The sequence below is a fragment of the Triturus cristatus genome, chromosome 4_1 (genome assembly GCF_964204655.1).
Source record: "Triturus cristatus chromosome 4_1, aTriCri1.1, whole genome shotgun sequence".
Lineage (NCBI taxonomy): Eukaryota > Metazoa > Chordata > Amphibia > Caudata > Salamandridae > Triturus > Triturus cristatus.
Genome location: NC_140585.1, coordinates 1,047,743,941 through 1,047,770,204, shown reverse-complemented (window position 1 = coordinate 1,047,770,204; position 26,264 = coordinate 1,047,743,941). Strand labels below are relative to the sequence as shown.

General features: G+C 40.5%; 1 protein-coding gene across 10 annotated transcripts in view; it reads right to left on the bottom strand.

Moving 5' to 3' along the window:
* Window positions 1-26,264, bottom strand: part of MAGI2 (membrane associated guanylate kinase, WW and PDZ domain containing 2) — a 2,464,469-nt gene that overhangs the window by 1,798,179 nt on the left and 640,026 nt on the right. For all 10 annotated transcript variants that reach the window (XM_085654042.1, XM_085654039.1, XM_085654033.1 and 7 more), the window contains exon 2: window positions 6,222-6,338. In XM_085654042.1, coding sequence (XP_085510168.1) covers window positions 6,222-6,338 — 117 coding nt within the window. The remainder of the gene's footprint in view (window positions 1-6,221; window positions 6,339-26,264) is intronic.

The window sequence follows — 26,264 nt, the reverse complement described above, 5'->3', positions numbered from 1 at the left end:
TATTGGATCAGCCACTCCCCTCTCAAAGCCTGGAGTTAGAAAACAAAGACTCATAAAATGCAACAGACACAGTAGCAACTACAATAGTATTGGCACCAAGCAGAAAGAAGCTATGGGGTCTTTGGCTCAGATTCGGACCAGAGCATCTGGTGGGCCCCACAATGAAAAATCAGAACAGATGGAGATCAGCCAAAGGATTAAAAATCAAGCTGCATGAAACGTATTCATTACCAGATCAGTTGAAGCCCACAAACAAAAGAAGCTCAACAACATCATGTAAGACACCCAATAAACCCAAGACACTTGAATGGACACTCCAATTTGACTTAGTAAGGATGGTAACACAGTGTCAATGATCTCTGTGTAAAAGTTGCTGCAGAAGTTGGCTCTGAATGTTAATGTAATATTTTCTCTCAAGCATCAATGTCAGATATGATGCAGATGTACTTTGACGTCATAAATTCTAGGTTTAAAACCTTTGATCCACAATATGAAGAAGTGGAATTCAGAGTGTCTGAGGCAGAGAATGCACAATCTCATTCACAAACACAGGCAAAATGTTTCACTTAAGAGCTCTCTTTTCTAAAATTGAAATTCAAAGACCTAGAGAATCGCTCCCCAGCTCCAATCTAAGTTTGCTTGGGATCCCTAAAAAAAGGAACAGGGTTCAAATATGCTTGATTTGGTCTGCCAGCTGATATCCACACATCATCATAACAGAGACACCAGAAGATCCAACAATCTCCAGATCACATAGAGGGCCCTTCTCCCCAGCCCCTAAAAACAGTGCTAAGGCATGCACAATCTGAATAAATTTCCAACAGTACAGACAAAGGAATATATTTTATGAAAGGCTATTCAAATAAAAATCAATCTAAGGTAACAACTAATAACAAATTTCAGTTTATCCAATATGTGCTTTGATACCTCATGCCATAGATGAGACCAGAAGGAGACAACCGAGAAATGTCACACAGCAAGCACCCAAAATGAGCTAATTCAGCCAGCTAAATTTAATGTTTTACAAGCTAGCCACTTACATATTATTTCTTATATTTTATCTGCCCAAGACTTATTAGGTAAGATCTATGATTACTAAGATGGCATTTATTCCAGAAGGACTGTTTTGTAATTAGAACTCTTGTAGCATTTTGAATCTGTTGATAAGAAATTAAATTAAATCAATCCACTGTATTAACGTAGCCAGCGGCCATTTCACAATAATGTGTAGGGTAGAAAATGCTGAGTTACCTGGTTTGTTTATAGACTGTTGGGTGGCTGTTGAAGAGACATACAGTACTTTTATCTATAAATAGAGTTTTGATGGCTGACCCTCATCAACGTAAAAACCAGAGGCGAAAACAAGGCACCATCAAGGAAGAAGATGGCAGCGGCTCATACCATTTACAGGAGTAGGGATCAAGAAGAGCCACGGTGTTGGTGGTTGACTGCAGCTGATTGATCAAAAATTAAAAATTGGATGTGCAACTAGCTATCAGAATATAGGTAATTTTGATTTTCAGAAACACTGGTTAGGAAGTCCATAAGAAGGGTAGATATATTTGTGAAATGGTTGAATGTTTTAGTGGAGGAGCAAGAAGATACTGTATTTATGGGAGCAACAGTACATTCAATACAGCCACTGCGAATGAAAGTCCCATTAAAATGCTGAACCTAACTGCTAAAAAAGAGTGCAATTGCTGCCTGTGTTCAATAGGGCAGACCTTTAAAAATTGGAAGAGTCATGCAAAGGTCCTGTTATCATGCAGAGTGCAATAAAGGTTCTCGTTAGATTCACCATATACACTTTAGAACAGGCTGACCAGTCACTCATGATACAGAATACACAGGGCACTATAGGGAAGGGCCTACTGCACTAAACAGAAGGCCCACTCCAACGTACATAAACAGACAGAAAAGTGGGTAGGGGTTAAGAAGAGCATATAAAGTGGGTGGAAAACAAAAGAAAGTAACCTGGTGCCCAGCATGTGCCATTGTCTAGCTAGGCCTGTGGTAGAGATAGAATGGAGAAAGGGTTACAGAAAGCAGGTGGAGTAGCAGGAGGTCACTCCCACGAGCAAGGAGCAACATTAGAAGGGGAGCAATGAGGGAGTCACTGCAAAATGGATGAATGTAAACATGTTTAAGTGGTTGCAACCAGGACAGCAGTTTTGAACTGACAGATCATGTTTCCACTGCATTGTCCACTAGAGCCGCGTGCCATTGGAAGAGAACAACAAATGATACTGTCTGAAAAGGCAGTGTCACATCTTTTTTTAAATAATTTTTTATTAGGTTTATCAATAAAACATTTCAGCAGTAGTTTCACTTTCAGTACAATTTCATGGTATCCATGACATTTACCAGAATTGACTGTGAGAGGGTCATATGTTTTCAAACCTAACATCTTAGGTAGATATATTGCAGTCATGCAAACTGTCGAGGAAGTCAAGTGCAATACACTTAAAAACTGAAATTCAGATCAATTCAGGGGTATGTTAAATATTTCAATATTGAGGATGTTAAAAGAGTTTCCAATGTATGGTGTGTGCTTTGGAGAACTGATTTGGGGAAATGTCTAAAAACACAGTACAGAGGGCAATAGTTTTAATAATATCAATGTTAGTCTTGCATTTTTGTCACTTCTTTCTTCTTTCCACTATCATTTCTTCTCCCCTGCTAACATGATGCTTCTGCCATTTTCTAAATTGTGCCTTGAAGTAAAAAAACCTTCCCTTGTGCTCTTGATCCTAGTTTGCAAAGGAGTAGCCAAATTCAAATCGTTATCTTATATATTTTTTTACAATCTGTCTGGTTTCCATATCATTAGTAACATAATACCAATTGGCTTGTTATTGCCAAATACACTTTAAATGTAGGGAAAGATCTCAGAAATCCAATATCTAATATTAAGTTGAGTGCATTTATTCTTTCTGCGAAGGTAAAAAAACAGACCTTAAATATCATTCTTCCCTTTTTCCTTTCTAATTCTACTTACATTTAGTTCTCTTTCATATTTTTTGGGCAGCAATGACGAAGAATCCCACCCTACACTGATTCAAAATCAGGTACAACAAAGTATTTGAAGGTCAGAATCCCTGCCTAAGTGGCTGACAGGCTCATCACCTGTGACTTTCAGCACACCTACAGCCAGAACACCATCAGACTGGAGCTGAAGAAGAGTAAAAAACAGAGCAAAAGACCTTTCCAATATATACACCCTGGACCTGAACCATGTTTCAGGAATGCCTCAAACCTGGTCCAATTTAACAAAAATGCTGAATACACACCTCTTTCTAGAACACTACATCATGACAAAGTAAAAGTGCACCTCCATTTTCAGAATCTAGCTTTCCCTCCAATTACTCATTGACTTATTTTATACTCTTACCATGTACAGCGCTTCACTGCATTTTGAATAGGTTTGTGTTAAACAAATACAACACACATACATACATATATTTAATATTGGACTAGGAAATTTGGGTTAATTTTCACTACCCTTCCCTCTTAATACTTGAATTGTAGTGATAGGAGGTATTTTGGACCAGAAATATACATCCTGGGCAGCAGGAGTTCAGGGTATCATACTGAATAAAGGTGTCCAGTTGTCTCGATATTATTGCTTATATAGTTGGTCAGTGAGATTTTGGCTGTAAAAAACATGACGGCCTTACAAGAGGCTCATCCCTTACATTTAAGAAAACTCGAAAAAACAAGATGTACTGCACTTTTGAGCCATTAATGTTATAGATATCGGAGAACATCGGCAGATTTAAGGCCCAATACAGAAAGCTTTTTTCTACAAGTAGTATTTAACTCCTCGTGGACGCATGATTTACTTCTGAATATCCAGGAGTAATGACACACTTAAGCAAAAATAGATTTGATAATCCGGTCCTTCATTATTTTCAGCATGTGGAATTTCAGGAGCATTTGCCATTGTTTTTAAAAGTAAATACTGTTTCATTTACATTTAAATCAGAGATTAAAAATAAAAAGCATCATTGACAGAGGTTTCTAGCTCAGTTATCTTCTAAAACAGACAGATTTTCCAAAGGTCATTTCCATGTCGTTAATAATTAATCTGAGTGAACAAGGATAAGATCTTGCTCTATAATAAACATGAATGCTAAAAACAGTGCAAATATGAGTAGATGAAAAGAAGTCCTATAAGAAGACCCGCATCGAGAATGAAGAAGTCACACACAGAAGGATGCTAAACAATTATTCTGTGTATGTAACACATACAGCAACCATACAGGCAAGTTCGCCATTTGGAAATATTTTCTTCTTCTGAACACATATTAACAAGCAGTACTTTCACAAGCTATGCATTCATATCTTACATTTAAGTAGAAAAAATTTGCAAAGATATGGAAATGCTTTCAGAAAATGTGGATACGATTTACATTATTTCGAGTGCACAGACCATATATTTATCTGGAAAATGCATTTTCTGTTGTTGGGTTGCAAAGCCTATTTTAATAACTGTTTGGACTGCTTTGTTTCATGATTTTCACTTATTATTTGAAGTTAGTTATTTATTTCGATCAAAATCTAATAAACGTTTAATTGGGTATTGTCCTGAGATTTGCATCTTTGACCAATCTGATAGAGTTGTAAAGAAGTTACATTTGACATCATTTAATAGCCACTGCAACCTTGCTGAAATGTACGAAAAATAGCGTCATTGTTAGCAGTACAAGCGATGACGTAGTTAAAACAATACATATTGAAGATTATTCCAAACATGGTGAGCTTGATTGGAGTCAAGCAGGCTTGGGGTATAGATGAGGTCGCTCTGGATTTCAAGTGCTTTGGCCAAATACAGATTTGACAGGCCTCTGTGCCTGGAAACAATGTATTATATTCGTGTTCCTCCAACCATCTACATTTGTGAATGGAAAATGTGTTGGCCTACTACAACATCTGACCCCAAAGACAAGAAACAGCTGAACTACTATTCAATTCAAAGTCAACATTTCAGTCAAGTGAACACGTGGCGAACAGTCGTGTAACTATTTTTTGGGGGGCAAAAATAAGGACAACTAATTATTATGAAAGTGACAAGCTAAACAGATCCGAAAAGCAATCCATAAAAACGATCTCCAGTAGCAGGTAATGGAGAAGTTAAGCTTGCATCACGGGGTTTATCTAAGATGAATATTTCTATGAATTGCAACCGAAGCCAGGTTCATGCAGACATTCACAAAGTACTGGTTTTCTAAACATCAACATGTAAAATTGTGAGTGAGTAGATATTGCATACAGACAGCTACATGTGTAAACATGGCCATAAGAGTTGATGACTGTGCTCGGGCAAAATCATTTACACAATATTGCATAAAATCCAGAACCACTTCCTAGTTCCATCAACAAATGCTTGCATGGTAATGAAGCGGTGTGTTGCTGATGTTAAAGCCAATGATTACTCAAGAGTATATAAAGGATGAACATATAGTCATGATGACATAGTTCCAACTATTAAAATCAGTGCAAACAATGGAAATGGAAAGCTGCCTTGTAGAATGTCAAACATGGCTATATTAAACAGTCTAGTCAGTAGTTAAGGCTTACTAACCTGCCAATTAAGCCTAAATATCCACACCATTTTGCATAAGATGAGAGAAAAGCAATCTATATCTGAAGACTATGGATAAAGTTAAACATATGTGGTCTTATTTATCAAAATCAGAACTATATGATGAGTTCCGATTTCTCATAGTTGGAACTAATGTGTGCAAAGTGTTTAGATTGCAGTTTAGAACTTTAATGTTATGAAAAAACATTTTTTTGTGAATACTAGATATAAAATATTGTGCATGCTTATAAAAAAGATTTAAATAAAATGATTGATTTATAGGTTTTGTAAGATAAACTAACCACTTTTCATTCATTTGGTTTATGAGATATTTGGATACATGTGTAACGGCAAATGGTAAAATGAACAATGATTAAGAACTATTTGTCAATAAAAGCTGTAAGGGTTTATTAACTAAAAAGCAACATACAGCAATATGATTGTAAATCCTGTAGTTTCCTATGTCCGAACCATAGCATATACTTGCAAAAACAGAATCAGATCCATAATAGAAACCTCTTAGTATTTGACTAGTGCACTGCTAAAAACCTGAACATAGCATGCTTCAAATTTATATATAATGAGCTAGTCATAGGATCCAAGATTAAAATGAATTAGCCTAAGCCAGTGTACTCACAGGGTACCGTTCGGAGGTATAGATTGTCTCGTATAATTTGCTGGAGTTCGTGATCAACAGAACCTTTCTGAAACCGTAAATTGAGGTAGCGGCGTAGGTCCTTATCAATGATGCCTCCTGCAAGATAAATTACAAGAAAGGAATAAGAAGAATAAAATAACAGCAATAGCAAACAAAATTCATGCGGTTTCATAGAGAGTCAACAAGTTTTCTTATGCCCACTTCAGGCACTCTCATACACAATGAGCATATTGTTAATAAATACACATGAATTAGGTAGCAGGTGACTTTGTCTGTGAAGTGCACACACACACCACAAAACAGCCTTATTTACAGCGTGCAGGTTTCTGTCATCCTACCAGGAGGAAGGAGGCCACAACTTTTGCCACCCTGGAAGATGACCACTTGAAATCTCTGGAGAACTCTGCCTGCCTGGCAGAGATCTATGAAAGTGGTGTGGCTTTGCTGAGTGGCAGCCACTTATCATGTGGCAACTTTTTTTTCTCAAATACAAATTGAAAATCTATTGGCCCTAAAATGTTTTCTTACAGAGTGTGTGTTGAGGGGAGAGTTTTTTTTAAATAATGATTATCAGTAGGGCCATCAATAAATGGTTTCCATCGGTCGAGCTAGACAAGGCCCTGCCAGCAGAAGGCTGGTGGTCCACCTGAATGACCCATAAGTGGACAGATGGACAGAATGTCTAGCGTATAAGGTATTCTGCCACATTTGTATAATGTATTTTATATGAATGTGTGTGTGTGTGTCTAGCAATGTTGATGTTTACACTTATATCATAATCCCCAACATGTTGAAATAATTAACTGCACCTATCTATGTTTACTCATGGCCTTTGTCAATAGCATGCATGAAACAGTACAATACTTCCATACATTTCAAAATGACTATTTTGTATATAAAAGTATGTTTTACAGTGCTGCCAAATAAGTGTAAATGAGAGCTTGGTACTTTCATCTAGCACTTAATGTGATCGAACATAGATTATTATTCATCTAGTCTAATTCTCTTCTTCTTTACTGCAGAGCTCCAAAAGAGGTTGCCTCTGCTTCCTTCATTATGAATTAGATGCCAAGAATTGATACCTTTCATAATCTTCAATGCATGAGAGAGCCAGAGTCCATAGGTGGAATAGACCAGCAGTTGCTTATGAAAGCACAATGGCAATTTAATTACACTCAAACTAAACTCCAGGTAATGACAGCATTGTTATGCAACCTAATGACAACAATTACCCTAATTCCTTCAACACTTGCACATTTAAGATGGCCTGCATGAAGCCCTATAACCATTTATTTAATGTCTCAACTTCAGTAGTAAACTGAATTATATCTCATTTAAAACACATAGACTTCTGACCTGGTTTTCTTAGCTTGACATGCTCACATAACAACAAGTTTCCTAATGATTCTACATCACACAACACTCCTATCTCATTGGTCTGAAATTATCAACAGCGTTTGATCACAGAAGAAGCAACTTTCCAATTCATTTTTCCTTACCAAGGTGTTACAGGAACACAAGCGCCTGATTACCCTAACAAGTGATTGGTGCGCTACAAAAACACAGATAACATAATATAACATAGCATAAACTATATGGCCATTATTTCCACTCAAAGAACTACTGAAAACCCAATACCCTGATTGATCTTAACACCAACAAACTCATTTTTGTCCCTTTAAACTGAAATCCTATAGACAAAGTTCAAATGTTCCCCATAGAATATCTGCTACACACGCGTATATCAGTTGCTAAACATTGTATTGAAATCACTGACATGATCTCAAATTAGGACTTAGATTTCCTGCACTTGATAAAAACAAGCCTCAATAAATGTTCTCAATTGTGATGGATGTTCTTATCGCCCAAGACTGCCTGACCATAAGATGAGAAGTGAAGCTGCAATGATCTTCAAAGATTCCATTAAAAGTTAAATAGTGCATCTTTCAGAAAACATGCAGCATTATTTAGAGCTTGGTGTAGAGGAACACCTTCTAAATCGACAGTGCTCCTGCCTCACCATACGTGTGGTTTCTCAATTGTTTAAGAGTTGGGAAAGCACCAGCAGAGCCTTCACTGGCACCCACACTTCACGTGCATGGATAAAACCCACTGTACGTCGGGACAATTTATTTCTCCCTCTTTAGAAATGTGTTTAGTCCAAAGAAAAATGTTTACTGAGTGGGTGCATGACATATAGTACCACTCCACAACCCTGAAGTGCTGTGGAGGAAACTGCCGCAATCATGCAAGTGGGGATCTCTCAATAGATTAGACGATCATCCGTGAGAATGGTGGAGGTCATTGCTAAGCCCACCAGGCAGATGAATGGAATACCTGTTAAGATCTTAATTACTCCAAGGTACTTTAGCTCAGTTCTTCTAGGGAGTGGCACCCACAAATTTGAGCTCAATCACACACTCCTTAAATACTATCTCATTCTATGCGACTTTTAAAAAAAGAACTGAAAACCTTATTGAGATAGCTTCTTCGATCCGAAAAAACCTGCAGTTTCTCTGCACTTTATCACATATACAGTCAATTTCTACCAATAGTTAGAATTTTGCCAAAAATAGTATTCTTTGGATTTGCATTAAAAGCATTTTAGCATGCCATGAATATTATTCCTAAGCTATCTAAAGAATTCATGCCATAGTTGATATTGTTTAATATCTTGCTTACATGAGAATAACTGTATCATAGCCAATGTGTGTTCCATTATAATAACCATTAATTATGTCCTCTTACTTTTATCTGTTATACTGCTTTAGTTTTGACACACTCTTGTATAGGGTGTCCCCATTACGTACATTCTAGCTCTAGATAATTACACTCCATCACAATTCTTTTATTTTCACTTATATATTATACATCTATGTATTTGATTAGGGTTTAAATTCTATGTGCAACAAATAAATTATCACTTCTATATAAAGTATTCTGGTGCCTAGCTACTCTGATTTGCACTACATAAAAATGTAAACAAATAAATTAAATTGTGTTTGATGGACCTATACGGGGGAGTCAGCTGAAGTCAGGGCAGTTTAATGTACATGTGTGCAAGGAGGCACAGTGGGTTGTCTTGTTGGCAACATTCGCTCAATCTGATGAGAAAGAATGGCACTATCCGAGAATTAGCTCAATTTGTTCCATCTGTTCACTTGCTGCTTTGAGAGAAGGCTCTGACATCTTTCAATGTGTCATTTGTGGTTGGTCAAGTAGTATAGTCATGTGATCATGACTTGACAGATTTTTGGGACTTCTGCCCTTGGTGTTTGAACACTTGATGCCTTAACGCTCAAGAACCACAGTTTTCAACTTGCCATGTCCAATTTAGAGATGACAGAATTGCTATATCACCATGACTGTGTTGGAAACAGGTGCAACCTTCATGCACCATCACATTGGGGAGGAGCAGGTCACATGTGGAGTAACCATGTGCCTTTGTTTAAATTGTTAAGGTGTAGTAGCTGTGCATCTTCATCAATGGAGCTTAGTCAAAGAGACCAAAGTCAAAGTTACACTTTAGAATGTGGTTAAGCTGTTGAGGACCTGTAAGAGATTGATTTTTGCACTGCTATTTCCGATTTTTGTTCTAAATGTTGAGTATTGCCACAAATGCGATACAGGTTAGAATCTCCTTCCACAATGTCATTATGGGCCTGATTAGAATGTTGGGTGGACCACCAGTGACAGGCACTCAGAGGTGGTCCACCCGACAGCCAGGATAGTGGTCCGACCGCCGTATTATGATGTGGTCAGTCAGAACGCAGTGGTCAGAGGGACAGACTGACGCCTCCGACAGGCTCACCGAGCCAGTCGGGCCGTTGGTTGGACCGTAATCCCTACATTGGGGACCGTCCCTGCGCAGGCACCACTGTAGGGATTACGATGTCCCACCACTATGGGAAGGCTGTCGGTAAGGGACATTGGACATTGGAGGCCCCTAGCAGGGCCCTTCTCCCCTGTAGTCCTCCACGATGTGGCCTGGGGGCACATATGGTGTCCCCAAACATCCATGCACCGTGTGCCTTGTTCCAAATGGTACCTGGCACACGGTGCATGGATGTTCAAAAGCATCCTTTTTCTAGTGCGACTTGTGCTGCAGCATTTTTCGGGCCCCAGCAGAAGCTACAATTAAAAAATGGATGTTTGTAATTGGGCTTTTGGGACCGCCGACTCTTTTTCAGATGGTCTCGAGCCCAAAACGATGGAGGTCAGACACTCGTCCGACTGCCATCGTTATGACCCCCCTATGTCTCAAAATAATTCATACCCACTGTTCTCATAAGAAAAATACTAGTACAACTGATTTCAAATCTATACTACATTTTTGGTCCTTCTTGTTCACATACTATAAAAGTTTTGCTTTTAAAGTCATTATGCTCCTGACAGTCCTGAATCTTTTATTTTATTTATTAAGTGTTTTATAGAGCGCGAACTTGACCCATTAGGGTATCAGAGTGCTTTACAAGGTTCATAGAGTTGTACAAATAGGGTTAGAGACACAGAGTATACAAACGGTTGGAGAGGGGCAGGGGTGCAGGATACATAGGGGATAGGGGGACACGTATGTACAATTTACATTTGCAGATACTCAAGACAAGGCCCCCCAATTTTTGGGTGGAGTGAATAGGTAGTCCGTGGGAAAGGCGATAGTCGTTCATTAATCAGGGTCTCTGTGGTGGTTGAAGGCAGAAATTAGGCGAGGAATTTACCCATGAGGAAAGTTTTGGCATCCTTTTTGAAGTGTGCCAGAGAAGGGATTCTTCTGGTGGCGGGTGGGAGCGAGTTCCATATTCTTGGTGCAGCCCCGGAGAAAGCCCGATTGTACGTGTTTTTTTTGCCGAAAACAGGCAGGTTAGAGCAAGAGGTCTCTGGCGGACTGGGAGTTTCTGATTTCTCCAGATACCACTAGTTTCTGTGCCAGATAAGCAGGGGAGTTTGCGTATAAAGCCTTGTGTGTGATGCATGCCAGTTTCAACTGTATTCTGGCCTCGAGGGGCAGCCAGTTCAAAGCTTTCAGATGTGGAGAGATGTGGTCGAATTTCCTTGAGCCGGTAAGAAGTCTGGCGGCCGCATTGAGGCAGGCTTTCAAAGGTGCCAGGGAGATCTTGGGTAGACCCGAGAGGGTGGAACAGCCATATTCCAGTCTAGAGATTACCAATGCCTGGATCGCCATTTTTAGGTTCGGGAGCATCGATGAAGGGATTCAACTTCCTTAGGTAGCTCAGGTGGAACCTGGGTGATTTGGCCATCGAGTTGATGTGATCCTGAATGTGCAGGTTGCCGTCAAGGATTATTCCCAGAGATTTGGCTGAGTCCACGATGGACGGTGGGTAATTTAAGTCTGTGATGGCATTGATCCATATCTGAATCTCCAGGTTGGTTTCTGTAGTGGAAATTAGGAGAACTTCTTTTTTCTTTATGTTGAGTTTGAGTTGGTTGGAGGCAAGCCATTGGACAGTCAGTTTAAGGGCCTCATTCAGGGAGAGAATCTCCTCGAGAGATGAAGTTTTGATGTATATTTGAGTGTCATCAGTGTACATATGGTAACAGATATTAGCGGTGCGTAGTACTCAGCAAGCGGCTCTAGGTAGAGGTTGAAGAGGGTGGGGGACAGGTTTGATCCTTGAGGGACTCCAACCGTGACTGGGGAGGGAGCAGATAAGTTGCTGTTAATTAAGAATCTCTGCGATCGGTTATGGAGGAAGGACCTAATCCATTCTAAAACAGAGCCATCCAATCCCATCCTGAATTTGAGGCCTTCGAGTAGTTTTTCATGGTTGACCGTGTTGAAGGCAGAGGATAGATCTAGGAGGATTAGAAGGCAGGTTTTGCCTTGGTCAAGGGCTTGAAGGGCATCGTCAACAATGTGGAGCACGGTAATCTATTTATGATTCTATCATGCACAATAAAAGATGGGTAAAGACAATATCTAACTTACAAGTGGGTGCTATCTTTCTAATTGAGTTTCCAACTTCCTGGCAACATGGGTCAACTAATTTAATTTGAAATCTTGCCAGCAGCGTAATGTTTTTAGTACATTTTCATATGTTTATTTCAACTGCTATAAGAGCTATCTAAGACTTGGGGCCTGATCACAATGTCGGTCGGAAAGCCTTAAGCCGCTGATCGGAGACTTTCAGACCAACATTGTAGGTTTAAAGTCCGACTTTTGCCATATTATGATGATGGCGGTCGGACTTTAAACTGGCCGGAGAATCTGATACGTTCCGATGGGCTCAAGGAGCCCATCAGCCAGTCGGAAAGCCCTCATAATCCCTTAAGGATGGCGTTTCCGCCATCAGGTTTTTGATGTCAGTTTCCGACAACCAATCCATGTCGGTCTTTCTGACTTTGGGGGCCCGTAGCAGGGTCCACTGGCCCTCCAAATTTGGCCCTGGGGGCACCAATGGTGCCCACCTTAACGTCCCTGCACCGTGTGGTAGGCACTATGTTTAAAAACGTACATTTTTAATGGGAGCTTGTGCTGCAGGTGGTTTCAGCCCACCGCACAAGCTCCTATTGAAAAATAAATTTTTGCGGCAGCACCATGTGTGGTCGCATCCTAATTGCGTGGTCAGAACCGCCGACCTATGGTTGAGTGGTTCCTTCAACGATACGGTGTCCGACATCGTAATGAGGGCCTTGGTTTCAAAGCGTTCTCGATTTTATGAACCAGGTTGTGGATTGCAATGGACAGAGGAAGTCATAAGACAGAAAATCAAGAAGACTTTTAGAAAGCTATTTAAGGCTTATAGGTTTCCTATCTAATCTTTGTATATTACAGTTAGTGAATTTCCAGCCATTCAGGGCCAAACTATTTTGTTATGCCAGTGTAATCAGAGTAATTTCAGTGATTATGAATTACTCTTGTGATGCAAAGTTACAGGATAATGCTAGCTTGAGTAATTAGGGGCAAAATCCTACCCAGGAGCATAGGAACAATGAATGAAGAGAGAGCAAGAGGCAGCTGGCTACTGCTGTCCGTTTCCTGAGTATTTAGTGCTATTTCCGTAGTGCAAAGTGTATCCTCTGGCACATTTTGGAAGTGAGGGTGCATTTTGCACTAAGAAAATTGCGCTAAATGCTGGATAACACTTTTCACATAATTATGGGTAATTTTGCTATTATTTTGATCTTATAATTCAAATCAGATCACCACTGTTTGATTTAACTTGCACTGGATAGCCTTCACATTATGCTGCTTAGCCTTCTATCAGCTCTGTCTTGTAGAGCCCACTTGTTAGCCTATGAGTTTTTGTATTTTGCAGTAGTTAAAGGAGACAGGTAGGGCCAGATTTACTAATATCTCATGCAACACAGCACAGCATCATAAGGTGCTGTGCTGTGTTTCATGAGATAGAATGGCTGCTCTCTTTCAAAGTGCTGGCATGCTTTCAAGCAGCCTTGAGCCACACACACACCTTTGCATGATAGTGTAAACACATCTACATGAGTCTACAATAGTTTTCACATTGGAAATATATCTTGTGAGGGGTGGGGTGGAAAACAATAACAACACACAAAAAAAGAACTTACCTGTCGCCGCTATTCTGCTCCTCTGGCTCCACTGCAGTACAGGCTCCCAGACTCCCCTACAGCCAATCCAGATGCTGCTCTCCTGCTTGTGGCAGCATAGGATAAGTGCCAGTAATTGCCTGAGCAGGCTGAATTTGCACTACCAGAGAGACTGAGACCTTTGCCTGCTATCTTCAACCCAGCAACGCAGCTCGGGTTGGAGACATCTCAGTGCGCATGTCAGTTTGGTGGTCCTAAGATGGCCGGCCAAACCCACATGTGCGTTTTCAGCAGTGCCCACAACTCCTCCTCCATGCCTGTGATCCCGATGGCCCTGCATCCAAGACCCTGTGATGAAAGATAAAATGATAATAAACCTGTTTTATTATCATTTTATAGTTTTACATCTGCTGGCAAGGGGGGGGGGGAGGGGCGACGCTCCACTTTTTGGGACTTTGAACCGGCACACAGTGTTGATAAATCTGGTCCACAGTGAAGTTGTTCACCAGTGGGTTTATCAAACGCCTGTTATAGGGCACCATTATACAGGCAACCATTAGCTGCAGTTGCATCTCACTTACAGTATACTCAACCCCACCCCCCCATATATATTTGCTTTCAAATATTTTACCTTTTCTTCAGGCCTAAAAAACTGTCTTATAACTTTTCCAGCTCTGTTGTAATAAAGCATTATCTGTTTTCCCAAGTGTGTGATTTGACTTGTTTTTATTACATTTTTATCTTTTTACCTATCTTGGTTTGGACCTCTAAGGTCTGCATGTCTTAACTCTATGGTTGGTAGATCTGTTGTTTTTCATTTACCATATGGACTTTCTCTGAGGAAAGTTTTGCTATTAGAGCCACATTAGGGTGGCATGGTTAGGTCTGTGGGTCAGATTGTTTGGGCCTTGTGATAGCTTTTTCTAATAGCCTAACATTAACATTGCCCTAAGAAATACTTTAAGGCCTCAAAACCTTGATGTTTCTCAGATTATAACTACCTACATACAACCACAAAGTGGATTTGGGGGCACTTACCAGGGCCCCTTTCTCCCGTGGCCCTCCGGTTGTGGCCTCTCACATCCCTGCACCATCTGACAGGCACCGTGAGGTTACTGACACACGGTGCAGGGATGTGAAAAAATTTCCTTTTTACTGTGGGAGCTTGTGCTGCATGCGGTTTCGGCCCACCGCACAAGCTCCCATTGTAAAATGGAAGTTTGCGACCTACACCATGCGCATTTCGCATTCTAATTGTGATGTCAGGACCACTGACCCGAGGTCTGTTGGTTGCACATCGACAGCAATGTCATCGGAGGCACCTCCAACCGACATTATAATCAGGCCCTATCTGTTATAATTGATATTTGCACTGATATAATTATGCATACCATTGAAAAGCTGACTTAGCCAGATTCCTGTGAGTATGTTAGTATCTTAATCATAGAATTGTTTAATATATGTCAAATACTATTTACTTGAAATTGTGTGTGTTTTTTTTAAATGACGACATACGAATAAAGTTTTATGCTACTGTGACAGTTATAAATATACAGTTTGAGCTAGTGTCCAAAAATATCTCCACCATATGGAAAATTCTAGGCCTTTAGTAATGTTACCAGGCTAGTTCATAAGAAAATTGCATCCCTGTTTCTGTTCTTATATATTCATTCTAGTTCTATAAAACTCCACACTACAATGTGAAAAACTCATTTTGTTGTGTAATTCAAAGGTATAAGGGAATTGCAATATATGCAAGCTTTGAGATTTAAAGAGATAATAGACGTCCAGTAGGGGGAAGCGGCTACTATGGTTAGCTTGCCTCCAGTTCCCCAGAACGTCCTTGGTTAGCACTAGTTTTCTATGGTCATGAAAGCAGCATCAGTAAAAAAAAACCCTGCTCACTTCATGTGGTTCTCTCTCCTCGCCCATCCATTTAGACACTAAGCAGGAAATAAGAGCCTTTTGAGGGACTTTGGGTGTATGAAGAAGTCAACAAGTTATTGACAGTCAAATGGAGCATTATGTCTGTTCTGCAACCCTTGGGATTTTTGAGAATTGGGCTTGAAATTATATTTGTGCCAGCGAGTCAAAAGGGTTTCTCATCTGATGTCATATCATTTCTTTTTTGTTATCACTCTGCAATCCATTGCTGCTATTAAGTTTTTTCTTTTAATGTTCTAATGTGCTCCCTATAGCGAACTTCTCCTAGTTAACTTACACCATTATCTCTCTCTTTCTCTCTGTCACTAATAAAAATACAAAGGAACCAGTGATGCAGCCGCTTTTGAGCATCTTGAGAAAACAATAGCAGAAAACAATAAATATACCTGCCAACATCATTTTATACACAATTGCATTCTCTCCACTGGCCTCAACTTTGCATAGAGAGAAAAAGAACAGATTTGGCAATAAAGCTAGTTAGCATGCTAAAAGGAAATGCTCAAACAGCTACACAATATGCACATCAAAATGCTTAAAACACTGGCATTATCACTTTGTAACCACTAGGGCAGAATGTTTTTTTTATTTGTACTGATGTCCTTTACCACTTTCATACAATGAGCTATACAAAATTAATAAATTAGTACAAGGGATGGATATAATATTGAAAATGTATAGCAGATATCAGGAATAATAACATAGAAAGACATAAGAAGCCATGTTGAAAAGGAGAGGAAAAACGACAAAAACAGTCATATGAAGTTAAAATCTCTCTGTGACTCCTCAACATGAGGAGTGAAGCAAAATAAGGAGGATGGGGGAAACATTGCCTTCGGTGCCCTTAAGGGCTCCATGCTGCTGAAAGCAATGTTTATGAGATAAAATCAAAGTCCAGACATCACAACAGTGTCAAATGCCCAAGGCTCATGACAAATAAAACCCTAATGACACATTGCCCAGAAATCCCAGAGTAAGTTGTAACAAATGGCAATGGGTATATAATAAGGAGTCAGCTGTGGTCACAGAGATGATCCGAAACCAAGGCTCGATGGCTTTAGTCACTGCCTGCCAACAACGTCACAACACCTATTTGGAAATGTTGGAAGAAGAAGCTTCTTTTTGATTTTCTGTCACTGGGCCAATACGGTGTCAAACTAAACTTAATCATTTCACTCAGACTCTATACTTCACCCACAGAGGAATTGGTCCTTAGATGGACCTTTCTTCGTCATAGAGAGAGATGAGAAATCAGGGTGTCGAACTGTTGGCCACCCAATGGGGACTAATAATTGGTAGCCAACTCAGAAATTAGAGATCAGGTTCAAGTACGCTACTATCAGAACTATGCTGTAGAAATAGAGTATTGCAAATGGAAGACCCAACCTTAAGTTCAATCTAACAAGAATTATACATACTAGAAGTTCTGTTGTGGCTACACAGCACAAGAGCAAAAGAATGTTCTGAAAATAATCTATGACTCTCGCTATCATTCATTTAGAAATCAGATAGTTGCAACCACAAATATAAGGTAATCTGTTAATAAACATGCTAAATTCATTATTTTTTTTATCCTGTTATTTCTATATATCCAAGCACACTTTTATGGTGCTGGTACTTCAACTGTTCTCATCTTTAAGTGCTGTTTTTCTAGACGTGTGCAAAGTGCACATTAGAGTTTAGTTGTCATAATCAGTATTTGGCCCTTATTACGAGTTTGGTGGTCCAATATACCGCCGAACCTGTGGTGGCGGTCCGTAGACAAACAGACTGGCAGTCTGCCTACCGCATTAGGACTGTGCAGGTTGGCCCACCACGGGACCGCTACTGTCACCACGGATCCATGATCCCTGGTGGTGGAGCAGTGTTCTAAGGCTCCTAATATGCTGGTGGTGCCACTGCGGCATCGCCAAGCGTATTAGGAGTTTCCTCACCCCTGCACTTTTGATGGTGGTGCAACAGCCATGACAAGTGTGGCGGTGAGGAAACAAAAGGGGCCCTACAGGGCCCCCTGTTGCCTCTTCACCATGGGGTGCATGCAGGGGGGCACATGTTGTTCCCCCCCATGTGCATGCACCCCAAGTTCCTGCAGGGCATGAACTTCACAGTCCATGTCCGGCAGAAACTGCTTTTAAGGCTCTCATTACGGTGCCTTTTTCAAAGGCACTGCAGTGGTACCGCCAAAAATCTGCCCACCACCAGAGGAAAAATAATTCATACTCTGGCGGGCGGTCTTTAATGGCTATGTCAGTCTCGGAATGGGGCGGCAGCGTGGCGGCCTTGCTCTAAGACTTAATAATAAGGCCCTTTGTGTTGGGTAAACAATAATAATCTTTTACCCTGTAACAGACCACATTATAAGCAGGGGTGACAATAAAAAGGAGTGAAAGTAGCACAATCATCAGTGTTCATCCAGGCCAAGAAATGACCAAGGAAGCAGTTGGATGACGGCACAGTCTGGCTAAAACACCAGTCGACAATGTCAAAGCAATAGGTAGTCACTGCTTTGACAGCCACCATAAATGGATTGTCTGTAATTCACACCAGTGACCAACAACCAAGACACAACGGGCATATGAATGCCCAACAGTAGCAATGGCACCCTCAAGCCAGTGCAAAGTCAGCAGTAGTGCACCTGCACCTGCAACTTCAAGCAAACCACACACTTAATTATCAGTCTCAAGATATTAATGAGAAGACTTAGAAGGCAGCCATTCAGTATTGTGTTTGCCTAAAGTAAGTGACCATGTGGAGTAAGCAGGGTCAAGGGGCATGTACGTTTAAGAGAATGGAATCATTTTGGAGGAGAGTGATAATAACCTTTTTATCCACATGCTGCTAGGTGTTAATAGCTGTTAACTGCTCTTTCCTTAAATATGCAAGCATGGCTTTGGCTCATAATTATGATGTGGGAGCTATCTATGGAATGAATTAGTTTCTTGTTTAGAATCGCTGCCTTCAGTGTGGAAGATAAATGCAATGAACAACAGACTCGCAATTTCTGCCCACCCACCAGACACACACTTAAAAAAAGCAAACAAGCTGACATGGCTGCGCGTTTTACTGACCAGTGGGCTTTTTAATCGGCTGTTAGGAATGACACATGCTATGCTTTGGCCCGCAAAACGTTTCCTGCATGAAAACGTAATCTCCACATGCCAGAACAAACAATATCTTTAGAAGTAATTTCACCTGGGGCCTTTCCATTTCTGTATCCACAAACCCCATGGACCTGTGCGTATTAATAGCTAGCAAGGGGCATTCTGCGCATGATTAGTATAAGATCTGTCACTTTTCGCATGAAAGGAGGCAAATATTTTTGATGGAGGTGCCCTGCCACTGAAAACAGCGACCTCATTTCCTGAATGAACACTGGCTCAAGCCAAGAACACATCTATCAATATTTGGACGTGGTAAATTGATCTAGCACAAACCACAAAACTATTTTATTGACAATAGATCTATGACGTCCCATAACAGAATGTCAATATTAGATTGGAATTGTTACAAGAACTAGAAAATATGTTAACTCATATTTCGAAAGGACAAACATTATTACCTCTAATTGCATGCTTTCTCATTGCAAAATAAACCACATAAGAAAGCATTACTGAAATCAAGACTTCAAGAGCCCACATTCTGATACATTGTACAAGTGATGCCCCTGCCACAACAGATGGGACTCAAAATGTGCCATATACATGTGGGTGGGTGCCAATTATTTATTTAAGAGGGGTTTTTCATGGACAGTGTGCATATTATGCACCCCTGGTGCACCCCTGCCCCAAAGGCAAGCTGTCTTCCTCTCCCATGAGGGACGGGGCTGCCTTCTATTGATTTTGCTCTGGCCAACAGGAATTGGAATTGTCCAGCTAATTTTACACTGACCACACATTCTGCAAACAAAGTTCAAAAGACACAATAGCAACAGCCTAGGGAAATGATGTCCAGTGTAGGTACGCCCAGGAGGGCAAGACCTATGCCAGATATTCACAAGAACCGCTGATTATATAAATAAAGTAACTATAAATGTATTTATGTTAATTTATCTCATGTGGTAGCCTAAATGTTTGGCATCGATCTGGTCCCCTTAAAAAATATAGGATCCTCCTCCTCTAAAGAATATACAAATGAACATGTGGTTTCACTACGGATAGGAAACTCCTATTAACCCCTTCGCTGCGGCGCGAATTCCACCGCAGCGCTGGGAGGGTTTGGGGGGGTCGACGGCGCCGCTGTGCTCATGACGGAACCACGCCATCACGAGTCACGGGTGAGCTGTGCTCATGACGGCGTAGTTCCGTCATGACTCCACCCACTGCGCTAATCGCCCGCACAGGTGGGGAATTAGCGCCGCGTGGGAGGAGCGGCCGCCAACGGCCGCAGCATGACGGAACCACTCCGTCATGAGCACAGCGCACCCGTGGCTCATGACGGAGTGGTTCCGTCATGAGCGGGGAAGGGGTTAAAGAATGAAATGAATTGTAGTACAGAGTTTTGCAAACAAGAAAGTGTTCAAACACATTATCTAATACAAGGGATTTGCGAATGCTGAATACTGTAATCAGCCAGAAGGCATCAGGAACCACAGAATAACATTCAAGACTCCACAGAATCCACCGTATTAGAAGTGATACTGCTTTAAACATTTTAAGGAAAGAAAACAATATATTTTTTCAAAGTTAAATGTGTCTTTATTCAGTAAAAACAACAGTAAAAGATTACGATAAAAACAATCATTGCATATTTACAAAGGTTCATCGATAACACTACAATATTAAAACATAAGGGCAGTGGTACAATAACTATATCAAATGACTTAAAATGTACTCCTTTCCTATCCCTTAAAGTATAATTGAAAAAGGATATCATGGGAAAGCAGATGAACATATCTTGCAGGAATATCAAAGTGGGTCTGCATTGTCTAAAATCAAACTTCCCCAGTAATGAACATATGTAGCATAATTGTTCAATTGAGACCAGTTTCCTTCAGAATCATAGGAAAAGGTATGAACCCTTTCAGTGTTGGTGCTGAATACTGAATCAGCACATGACTTGGCATGCCTGGGCCCACAAATCATAGCAAAAGTTTTCCCCAGATTTGTTTTTAAGTCACAGAACTAGTGAAGGCACCTAGTAGCTTATTTAAACCATTTGCGGTTCTGGACATCAACACCACATAAAGTAGAATGAGGATGTAAAAAAGCACATACTTTAGGCATATTTAGACCTTTTTTGACGAGATGGGATTCCAGACAATTATTGTACAAACTGGATAGGAAAGGGGTTCCTATCTTGAATGAATTGGAACATTCACCATTCTGGCCAAGCCTCACCCTCACTAGTGCATTAAAGTACAGGAAATCGCAAGACAATTACGCAAGACTTTTCTGTAGCCTCTTCTACACCTAGGCTTAACCGGAGCTCAGAGTGAGAAACACAATCAAAAGCACTGTTCAAATCCATCAGGGCCAGATATAGGAAGTCTTGTTTAGCCACAGTGTATTTACCAATTAGTAATTTAATGACTGTTCCACAGTACAGTGCCCCATCCTTTCCTAAATCCATATTGGACTTCTTACAGGATGTTATTGTCCTCCTCCAATCATTCCAATCTAGCAAGTAGCAAGTGACCTATGATCTTCACCAAGGAATTAAGAAGAGATATTCCAAGTGGACCAGACTTAATCATCAAGGTTAAAAGTTAGGGTACTGTGCTTATCTGTTACATTATTTATTTACCTCTTTATTGGAGACGGGCCAGAATAAATATCTTCAAAATGTTTATCCCAACTATTTGTTGGTTGAAAAAGTAGATGGCAATATCAACCTTAACAAAGGGCATATTGGCCACCCCCAAGAGGCAGTATTATCCTTACTCTGGCTAGTCTCCAAAACCGCAGCCCAAGCTTCACCTCAAATTTCATATTTTCTAGACTGAAGGGTCCACTTATAATTAAATCTTGCTTGGCATTTTTTTAAAAGGTCTTTAGGTGACCTAGCTAATGTTCATATTAAATTCCTATTTTTTGCTGTGAATAGATGATCAAACGAGCCTGGATGATTAGACTTCACAGGGGCGATTAAGGACAGTTAGCAAGTTCTCAGTCACTTTAGAAATACTACCAACGGCAGTACTAATTTCTTTATCATTGAACCCGATTGTTAAACATATCATAAATTTTGAAACATTTGTTTCTGTAAGTTCCTTTAATAAGAAATGTTTATCAATACCCCACTGGCTGATTCTTTACCCATCATTTCTCGTTACCTCTAATTCTACTAGATGTGCCTCACATACAATTTCCATTAATTCAATCGGAAATTTACAGTAGGAGGATTATGGTCACTAATGCAATTAGGATGAATACTAAACTCATGAGAGCTGGAACACATAGTATCGGATATGAGTATAAAATCTATCGAGCTTGAGTAACCTCTGCTAATGTAAGTTGGTGGCCATGGCAGAGTGTGAATTGCACTGCAAAAATCATGAGCAAACATAACGTTTTTTTGCTGCTAAATTATTTAGTACAATCCCATTAGCACTATCTGTGAGATTTGTTTGGTTTTCACCGATATAATCCATCATCTTGCAGACCTGTTTAGATGGTAGTTGACGTAAATTGGCATTGACGTCTAATGCCCAGATTGGTCCACAAGCAGATTCTTTTTTAGCTAGAAAGGTCCCCAGTGAACAATCTAGATCTCTTATATAATCTATGCAAATTTAATTTAATATATTATTCTAGAAATGTATCACCACCAAATCTGGACTCCCCTGTTGGTGTTAGCCATACGAGCTGGAAATGCAGTGAATTTAAGTCTACTCCTAGGATTTCCCCAGGCAAAGGGGTGGGTGGATACTAAAATCGCAAGCCCGCCCTTTCTTCTCCACAGTTTGGACGGAACAGCACTGGAATGAAGGGTGAAATACCCATTTACATGAAAAGAATTGGTAAACGAGGTCACCTGTAGACATAAACGGTTATACTTACTTATGTGCGTGTCCCAGTCTTGATTATCCAATCTAGTGGTGAACCCAACAATATTCCTTGAAATTAGTTTAATCAAGTTGTTAGTCATGTGGGGGGCATTTAAGGAAGTAGGACATCCTCCATGCTGAAGGTGGCACAATTGAAGGTGGGGTCATTATAAGGGTACCTGCTCAAGTGTTACTGAGTGCTGAGAAGGGTCATGGAATAAACCTGGAACAAATAATATCAATAATTCCCTCATGTGGGGAAAATCTATTGTACGTAGAGAAAGGAGACAGATCACTAAGATCTCTGCTTAGGTGCTTCTGTTTGATGTACAGATGGTGAATCAAAAGGGTACCGGCTGAGCAGGTTGAAGATGTTTCAATATTTCCAAAAGGACACCCACCACAAAACTTTACCTGAAGTCAACCACTATACAGTCCGCAGCGGATAACATAGGCCAAAATCCCACCCAATCCACCCTTTATACAATGATAATGGTATTTCTTAGCTGACTAATATTCCCTCTCGTTCTGCTAACCAATGCACCACTTTATTCTTGAGATCTGACCAATCTTCAGTTTGTCCAGAACATAATGGAGATACATAGCATATGGGATTGCCTCAGGGGGAGTTAGAAAATGAGGCTTTAGCTCATATCGGCTCAGCCAGAGGGTCAGTGGGGATGGTAACTACCAGATGGGGAATAGCAGGGGCAGTCAAAACAGAGGACACGCCCCCACCAGACCATTGGGATTGCGAGTCCTTTAATCTAGGATTGACATTGAGTCTACACCCCTCCCTAGAAGGAATATCGACTAAATTAATCTGGGAATATATATTTGGCTTATGTTTTGATAACAAACCCAGAATGTCCTGATGCTTGGGGCCCTTTAATAAAGCAAAGCACGACGAATACTGACATGACATGTCTAACCCTTGTGGCCTATTTAAAATCGGCCTCAACACAATCTTAACATTCTCCTCAATATATTATTGGCAGTTAGACACCATGAACAACAAAGTATGCTTCAAATCCAGCAATGCATCCCTCGGCAATAAACCTTGCCCCCCTTATGCTCAATACTGGAGTCTTTAGCAGATACAGTCAGATTCGCTGTTTGTCTGGTCAAACGTGGGGTGGCCTTCTTCTTCGCAGGAGGGGACACTGTACGCAACACAGGTAAGGACGATAAATCAATGGTCAGGGTAACATGGGTTACAGCTATTTTCTTAAGTGTGGACTGAAGTTGCTTTCCAACGCCACACTACTATTGGGAAGGGAGTCGATATCATTGTTAAGGGCCTCCTATACAATTTGCTGTGCGGCCCCAACTGCTTTTCCAGATTGACAATTTCATAGTTAATTAATCCGATAGCATTTGTGAGAAAATTAGTGATAGTGTTAGTGGCAAACAGTTCTTTACCCATAGCTAAAATAGAAGATTTCCTAACCATGTCGGTCGGATCCTTGTACGTGGGACTAGGGAGCTAAATATTAGAACCAATAGGGTTGGCCCAGCCCAGTCCCTTGATGGCTCCTATAGGGTCCGATGGGCCCATCTTGGCCCTTTCTTCATCCGGACACTGCTTGGGTGCAACCCGCTAGCATCACACACAGCGGGATATGTGTGCGCGAAATAATTCTGAACCCACTTCCGCCTTCCTCAGCCAGCAAGAATTCTGGACCCTGTGAAGTCCTCAGGTCCCACTCAGCCACACCACAAAAGTCCATTCAGGAAAATTATGAGTCGAAGGGCCGAATAACAGCGAGTCACAAGCAGGCATTGTATAGATAAAGACTCCGTATTTGTTTATTCAGAATAAATTAAACAGACAGAATCTGCCATAGAGTTACAATATTTATTTTCAAGGCAATAGAGTGCTAAATGAGGCAGGGCATTTTTCCTTGCTTAAGTTCTTTGCTAGTAAGCATCAACCAGTAAACAAGAAGGGACTTTCATGAGGGCAGATTTTTATTATAAAATGTTGCATTTTTCCTCTTCTGCCTTGAGAGCTCATCTATAACTCAGCCAGCGAGAGCTACCGCAGCTAAAGTGCTTTTTATTCAATGGAAAAGTGAAAACGCTTGAGATCCTTTGTAGCTCTCCAATTAACATTTAGCAGTGATAGATAAACTGAGTTCAGAGCCAAAATGCAAAGGAATATTGCACCAATATTCCAGCATCCTCCGATAGCAGCCCGCCCAGTGGAGAGGCAGGAGAAAGCACTGTAATGTTTTATACTCCAACCAGTCTCACAGGAAAGCTCCAGTTTTCACAGTCTTGACTGTGCAGCATTTCAGAATTCAGAAAACAATACTTTTAACTCTGAGGGCTCAAATGAAATGCAAAGATGTGAACATATGTTAACAATAAAATATGCACATCGTTTGTATGAAAAAGGGTGGCACTAGCTGACAGGAGCGAAAACAATTACATTAAGCCCGATACATGAGCCATTTTCTGTGTATAAAATGTACTTATTTGTTCACAGAAGCCATTTGCGATTCAAAATTCTACATCCTGAGGCCACAGAAAGGCAATAAGTAGAATTGAAGACTCGTACAACACAATGTCCTCAATCGTAGTTTTCAAGGTATGGAATGAAAATATGGGGTGTTTATTGCACCCGTTGTAAACACGCACAAACGTGTAACTTATACACCTAGAACTACTATAGTAATACTCTTGTTAATAAGCGTGTAAAATGGTGAAAACTCACCCCAACCATCTCTATTTTTCTGGGGGTCTGGGAAAGAGGATTCACCAAATTCACCCAAAAATATTTTATCGGGGAGCAAAGAATGTAAATATTTTGTATGCACATGCTTGTTTCCACCTGGGCAACTCTTGCAGGGTTTCCACCTCATGCAGAAACACTTTCCACTTCATGGAAAATCAGAATGAATGAATATTGACTAGTAGGATAAATCGAAATCCACAACTCGTATAGGTTTCCATTCCAAGAGTACTCTTGGAGATATTTATGAATAGGAGATCTACCCCTAACAAAGAATAAAACAAAGGAGAGTAGATCTCGACCTTTCTGAAGTTGTGTTTTGGTGAAACGGACCCAATATTAAGCTGAAACATAACGCAAATATAGTTGCGGGGTTTGCTGTGCTCACCAAAATCAATATGAAAACACCAAAGGTTTGCCTGTAGTTTACACACTTTTTTAAACCAAATTTCGATGTCTCGCGGAAATCATCTATGCTTGCACAAGTGAAATTTGGTGAGCATTGGCTAAGGATTTTCATATTTTCGAAAGTGTTCTTCCAAGTATTTATTGACGTCATCCCCTCCAGTGGAATTCTCTGCAGCAAATTTCACCAAATTTGACAGATGCCTAAAACCAACATGGGAAACAGGTGCACTTCAAGATAAATAAGGTGGTCCAGGTATTGAAGCAGATGATTTTAAATGGGGAATGTACTTATGTACAAATGAGGCGTGCACTGAACTAACAGACATTGTCAACAAGTGTGAGGAGGACATGACTTGCCAGTTCAGAACCTCCAGAGGTAGGAGGTCAATGTATGGGACAGTAGGCTACCTAAGGTACTATCAACCAC